This window comes from Clupea harengus, chromosome 2, assembly GCF_900700415.2.
Source record: "Clupea harengus chromosome 2, Ch_v2.0.2, whole genome shotgun sequence".
NCBI classification, from domain to species: Eukaryota; Metazoa; Chordata; class Actinopteri; order Clupeiformes; family Clupeidae; genus Clupea; species Clupea harengus.
In genome coordinates this window covers 8685458-8692957 of record NC_045153.1, presented here as the reverse complement: position 1 = coordinate 8692957, position 7500 = coordinate 8685458, and the positions used below count along the sequence as shown (strand labels likewise).

Genomic DNA, 7500 nt, shown 5'->3' with positions numbered 1-7500 from the left:
CCTGGAGCAGGTGAGAGGCCCATCACTGCATCACTGCATCACTGTTTCACTGCATCACTGCATCACTGCATCACTGCACATGGCCCTATAGACTGCACTGCCCATAACTAACATTAAATAACCAAAATGAGATAGATATTTATTTTGCAGATGGCTCCCCCCCCTTATGTGTCTTCCTGATTAACAGGGATTTTTTTCTTGCCCCTGTTACTGTGCTTGCTTAAAAATAAAATTGTATTGAATTTAATTGAATTTTTCCCTCCTCGGTTAGCTATAGGTTTAATAATGTATTAATGATGAAGAGTGCATATCCACTGTATGCACGACTCTCACAACAATATACAAAGCAGCATTAACTTTTGCTCTATTTATTACATCTACCATTAAACTCAAAATGCTCAAATTGAGGTAGATTTTATTTTATTTATTATTTATATAAGCCTAAGTTTTCTTAATTCATTACTTATATTTTGTACAACTACACGTGAGACTCTCAAATGAATCGCTCTTGACACCTACCAGGAAGTGTTCCCTGTTATTCCATCTGTCATTCCCAGCACTACGCCACACTCCAGGGCCTTGATTATCGAAACAGCGTCTTAAAGGGCCTTTTAATGAAGATGTGTGCTCCGAGAGCGAGTCGCTCTTCTTAATGGCTCTACTAGTGACACTAATGCTTAGCAACGCGTCTGATCCTTGATTTGTGCAAGCAGCACATTCACAGTCAACACATCCAGCAGTCATTATACGACACTGAAGAAGGTGCTAGAAGCAGTCAGTGATCGCAGTCATTATACGCCACTGAAGAAGGTTCTAGAAGCCGTCAGTGATCGCTGCCTGAGGCCCCGGAGCGCAGACAATAGGATTGCTGCCTCACAGCGTGTTGGCGATGATAGAAGTGACGTTTATCTGTTAAACGTTTGCGTGTGAGTGATGTGTAGAGATTGTTCCGGAGTGACGTACAGGTGGGTTTGCTGTCGCCGGTGCACTTGATTTAGGTACGGCTAATCTTAGCGGAAGCCGCGTCTTAATCTCAGCCAGTGACATTCTTATTCAGTCGGCTCCGCAGAAAATAGAGGAATTTAAATCTGTCGGGCTCAGTGTGATAATATTGGTTCTGCGTTGCTGCAAAGTTGGCTGAAGGAAAGACGAAAACACCTCAGGTGCAGTTACTGCCATGCACGTAGACCACTGGTGGGTTTTTTGGTCCAGACAGAAAGTTGTTGCTCTGAAGTTACAAGACATAAACAAGACACAAACAAAAGCGAACAACTGTACTTCATTAAAAAAAACTAAAACTTTAAGGTGTTGGATCAAACAAAAACAACAAAGTATGGTATAAAATGAACCAAAACAACGCTTGCATAAATGTACAGATCTATTCTTTTTCAAGACACACACAACTGGTTGACCAGTAGCCTCAGTAGAGAAGTGCTGCCTGATTCTTTTTTTTCTTTTAAAACAACAACAGCAGCAGCAACTTTTTCATCCTCATCTCTGTGGTACAAGACAGAGCTAGTCTGCTGGACAAGACTGGACAGAGCAGTGAGATGAAGCAGACTAGCAGCACAACATGCTGTGAATGAATACAATAATAAATAATATAAACACGGGTTTAAGAGGACCACATATTTAACAAACTAATTAAGATCTAATTTCAGGCAAAGGGACACAATAAATACATAGTGGGACGTTGTGTTTTGCGTTGTTATTTTCTTTTGCTCAGAGAAGTATCCCTTGGTGCCACGCCAGATCTATGTCAGATCCTCTCCTGGAAGTGTGTATTCACACACACATTACTCAGTGTATATTCACACACACACACACACACACACACACACACACACACACACACACACACACACACACACACACACACACACACACACAGAGACACACACACAGAGACACACACACACACACACACACACACACACAGAGACACACACACACACACACACACATTACTCAGTGTATATTCACACACACACACACACACACACACACACACACACACACACACACACACACACACACACACACACACACACACACACACACGCTACTATTACTCAGTGAGGCATAATTGTTTGTGCCCTCTGGTTGAGCTCGGAGTCTGGCTAGTGTCATGAATAATCCATGAGCGGTGTTGCATTTTATTACTGGAAAATATTTTATATGTTAATTAAGCCATTACCAACAACATGGTTTGATCACCCCTCCCTGCTTTATAAATCACGAATAATAAAACAGCCTCTCTGTCGGGCCCACTGGAACCTGCCTGTGTATCTCACAGCATATTTAATGTTGTAATTAAACTGAGGAGGTTTTGTGGGGTGATAGTGTAACTATATTTAGCGCTAAATCGATCTGGCGAAACCTTAACCTTGTACAGTGGATGGGAAAATAATTGAATATATCTGAAATTAATTTATAACCATTGTCTTCTTGCATGCAATAACTCCCACTCAAAGCATTCAGCTAAATACTATTAGACATGGTTTTAAAATGTGTGTTGAGCCTCCATGTGTTTCTCTGTGCTGTCATGGTATATTTGTCTGTGTGGCTTCTTAGATTCACCGACATGCACACGCCACACACACACACACACACACACCATTCCTCTTTTGTACATGCACACACGCCACACACACACACTATTCCTCTTTGGTACATGCACACACACACACATACACAACATTCCTCTTTTGTACACTCACACACACACACACACGCACACACACACACAAACACACACACACAAGCACACACACACAAACACGCACACACACACACACACAAATAAATAAATACTAATATCCTCACACACACTCACGCTCATCCTGTTCTCTCTGAATGCACGGGCCAGATCGAGTACACACACATACACACCATTCCTCTTTTGTACACACACACACACACACATACACACACACACACACACACACACAAGCACACACACACACAAACACGCACACACACACACACACAAATAAATAAATACTAATATCCTCACACACACTCACGCTCATCCTGTTCCCTCTGAATGCACGGGCCAGATGGAGTACCAGAGCGAGGGTGTGGACGCCAGCCTGGTGGAGTACGAGGACAACCGGCCAATCCTGGACATGTTCCTGCAGAAGCCCATGGGCCTGCTCTCGCTGCTGGACGAGGAGAGCCGCTTCCCCCAGGCCACGGACCAGACACTCGTGGGTGAGGAGGACAGCTTATGACTAATAATCATGATAATAACAATAATTATAACAACAACAACTATAATAATAATGAGAATAATAATAATGAGAATACGGACCAGACACTCGTGGGTGAGGAGGACCGGCACTGAGGAGGGTCCCAGTAGCTTATGACTCTAATAATCATGATAATAACACTAATAATAACAACATCAACTATAGTAATAACGAAAATAATAATAATGATAATAATAAACAACTTTATTTGTATAGAACTTATTAAGCTAAGTAACATTCTCTCATGGTTAAGGACTGAGTGTGAGCACAATCCTTGTGGGTCATGACTCTAATAATAATAATAATAATAACTGATAATAATAGTGACTGTTATGTAGTGCTGATCAAGCATGGAAGCACATAGTGCTTTACAGCCCATCTCAAGTGTAAACAGTAAACACTAAAAACTAAACACTAAACACTAATCACGATAAAGTAAACAACACAAAAGAAAAGAAAAGAAACGATAAAAGAAACTAAAACAGCCTTAAAACTTATAACAACAGCGAAAGATGAGCTAAAAGATCTGGCCCAACCAGACCACAGATTAGCCATAACTGTTCCCATGCCAAGGTCTGTTGCAACATGGCAGAGTCGTGTGGCAATCTGGCCAATTGGAGCCAGGGGATGCTGCAGGGAGTGAACTTGCAGTCAGAAGTGCTGCTCCACCCTCCATTAAAGAGCAATGGGCCGGGGAAATATCTCAGATATATTTAACAGGGACGTTTATTTAATATTTGAAACGTTCATAATAGTAATCTCGGTAACACTTTATCTGTATAGTCCGCCTACAGAGACTTTACAGATGTTTTGCTAATTGTTCACTGAACATCACCTTAACCAAACCCAACCCCTAACCTTAAGCATAGATGTAGTTAATAGAGTTTCAGCAGATAGTTTGTTTATAATCTGAGTCTAGTGGGGACCATCCAAATAAAGTGTGACCGTAATCTCTATCTGCTCTTCTGCCTCCCCTCTCCAGACAAATTTGAGGATAATCTGCGCTGCAAGTACTTCTGGAGGCCCAAGCGGGTTGAACTCACCTTTGGGATTCAGCACTACGCCGGAAAGGTGTGTGTTAATGTGTGTGTGTGTGTGTGTGTGTGTGTGTGTGTGTGTGTGTGTGTGTGTGTGTGTGTGTGTTACACTACCGTATACAGAAAAGGGAAAAGTACACTACCGTGTACAGAAGAGTCAACATTGCAGTACTTAGAGAGTCACACGTCTGTTTCACGCACATCACGGAGTGGTGTCGATGCCTTCCACCTGACCATAGGTACCTTTGTTGAAGGTTATCGACTGATTCTGGTAAACGTCTTAATCTAGAATGCTGTTCTCCACAGGTTCTGTACAATGTGCACGGGTTCCTGGAGAAGAACCGGGACACGCTCCCAGCAGACATCGTGGTGGTGCTGAGGACCTCCGAGAACAAGCTTCTGCAGCAGCTCTTCTCCAGTCCGCTCACCAAGATAGGTGGGACTCGAACCCTGAACCTCACCCTAAAACACCCTAATAGAACCCTGAACCTCACCCTAAAACATCCTAATAGTCCTAATTACACTTAAATTATAAATCTCAGGCCTTAACTTCAACTCCCGGACAAATCCCAATCCTAATCACGTGTACATTGTAGCGAATCACATCCTAACCTTAACTAATAATTCAAATCCAAATCTCACACCACATCTTCATTGACTGGTGTAATTAAAAACCAAATCCTTGTAACATCTCTCTAAGAGGATATATAACACTAAACCTAACCTTTCAAATTCAAATCAAATCCTTAACATTGATTTTTATACTCAGCAGGCCAGACCTAAACATAAGACCTTATTCATTTCTAAATCCATACTGTAAACCATTTCATTTTAGGTTATAGGTGATGCCCTATCCTTAGTCCTAAACCTGAACCTTGTTTTACACTTAATCAGGTCAAACCCTAATCTAAATCTTAACTGTAATCTGACACATAAAACTGAGACACATTTACAGTACATGATGACATGAATGAACTAGAATGACCCTATGACCCAGAACCCTTGAACCATGAACCCTTGACCTAGTAGAGCACTATCTATAAAATAATCTGAATGTGTAAAATGTATCTCGATTTAATTTTCAAGACCCTTACTCTGCAAATATGAACGTACAGTAACACAGCTCCTGGTTCACACCGCTGTGTTTGGAGTGCCACCTTTACTGTGCGTAAACTGTACCATGTTAAGATATGGCAGGAAGTAATTTAAAGGTCACCAGGGGGTCACCACGAGGTGATGGTCTGATTTAACCCCTGGTGAGGAGGAAGGAGGGACTAATAACTAGATGACCTCGTTGTAGACACAGTGTTGGAGTTTGGGCCTCCTCCCTTAGACTCCCCAGTGGAGTCACTTCACTGCTACTTTACTTTATATGAAAAGGACACCATTTGCATACTGAGCATAAAGTCCTAATCCAGTGAAGCTGATGGACAGTATTGGGTGTGGGGGGAGGATGGGGGTTGGGGGGCGCGTGGCAGGTAGAGGGAGAGCTCGCCTGGGGGATTATGGGATGCTTTTGTTTGTGGCTCAGGTGAGTTCATTTGAATGTAAGTACAGGAATAATGGCAGCCTCCAGAAAACCTGGCTATTATTCTGGTCCTTGTGTGTGTGTGTGTGTGTGTGTGTGTGTGTGTGTGTGTGTGTGTGTGTGTGTGTGTGTGTGTGTGTGTGTGTGTGTGTGTGTGTGTGTGTGTGTGTGTGTGTGTGTGCATATGAGTGCAAATCTCTCGGTTCCTTTATCGCCCCAGAGGGGCTCAGCTCTTGGGTGGAGAAAAAGGGGTGGAGGGGGAGGATCTGTTTTTATTTTTCCGCTAAGCTGCCCCGTCTCCGATCCCCGCTGTTTCTCCACTATCTCCCAGATTGTGCAGCGTCGGTGGCAGTGGTGGGATATCCCCTGCGATAAGGTCCTCCCAAATCCCCCCGCTGAAGGGAAGAAAGAAAGAAAGCACTATTTAGATGTCATCGCGAAAAGCACAAAACCTCACATCTCTTATGTGTCTTTGTTAGGAGAGTGGGACTAGTCATTAACGATAGTGCAGGCCGCGGTCAGGGGAAGAGTTGAGGGGGGGTGAGTGTCGGAGCTGATTGGCTGGAAACGAATGGACATGTTTAATTATGACACGTCACGCTTTGGTTAAGCTCGTCTTTACCGACTGCACTTGCCGCCGTGGGTAAACCGGTAAATGGGTGACTTTTTTTTTCTTTTCCTATTTTTATTCTATCGTTTCGGAGGAACATAATGGAGCCAGCCCTCCTCTCCTCCATCAGATGGCGTCTTCATTTGTGGCTCTGGTTTAGCCTCCATTAGAGAGACGCGTTTATCTGGGCTGCTTTTAGCTGACACCCACAGCAGGGGAAAGCTCTCAGTGCGAGATTATATTTACAGCAGGGGGGGAGGAGAGGGGAGGAGAGGAGGAGAGGAGAGGAGGGGAGAGGAGGAGAGGGGAGAGGAGGAGAGGAGAGGAGGGGAGAGGAGAGGAGAGAAGAGGAGAAGAAATAATAAGAGGAGAGGGACAGGAGAAGAAAGAAGAAGAGAGGAGGGGAGAGGAGAAGAGAGGAGAGGAGAAGAGAAGAGAGGAGAGGAGAAGAGAGGGAAAGGAGAGGAGAGGAGGAGAAGAGAGCGGCTAAATCAGACAAATGTAGCAAGTGTTAGAGGAGAGCAGAGAGGAGCGGTGTGTCGACAGCACAGACCTGGGATGCAGAGCTTGTTAGCCGTGGAGAAAGCGTGACTCATACTCCGAAGGCAGTGTGTTAGCGACTGCTGTTGACAATGTTGTCACACTCTATCAACACACACCTGAATGCAATGTTCAGTAAACAAGGCTGTGTATCAGGAAATATTCGTAAGGCCTTACTAAAATATTCTAGTATGCTTAGTTGGGCTTGTTTGTATTTGGTGTCGTGACACTCAGGCCTTGTTAAAGTGTAGGTCTTTTTACATCCTACTGCAGTCTGAAACACTTGTGTGGCCTGGCCAGATTGGAGCCTTGGTTATGTGATGTTTATGATGCAGTCGGCCCGCTGGTTTTGTTGTTTCACCTCATTTGAAAGTCACTTTGGATAAAAGCCTCGGCCAGATTAATAAATGTATGGCCTTAATTAGTGTCTCAGCATGTGTTTTTGTGTTAAGGTGTGTGTGTACGTGCGTGTGTGTTTGTGTGTGTGTGTGCTGGTGTGTGTGTGTGTGTGTGTGTGTGTGCTGGTGTGTGTGT

At 43.7% G+C, this 7500-nt stretch overlaps 1 protein-coding gene across 1 annotated transcript in view; it reads left to right on the top strand.

The window, feature by feature from the left end:
* Positions 1-7500, top strand: part of myo3b (myosin IIIB) — a 61625-nt gene that overhangs the window by 20413 nt on the left and 33712 nt on the right. The window contains exons 12-15 of the mRNA XM_031582095.2: positions 1-10; positions 3060-3213; positions 4234-4322; positions 4595-4807. The exon at positions 1-10 is cut by the window's left edge and continues 138 nt beyond it. Of these exons, the coding sequence (XP_031437955.2) occupies positions 1-10; positions 3060-3213; positions 4234-4322; positions 4595-4807 (466 nt within the window). The remainder of the gene's footprint in view (positions 11-3059; positions 3214-4233; positions 4323-4594; positions 4808-7500) is intronic.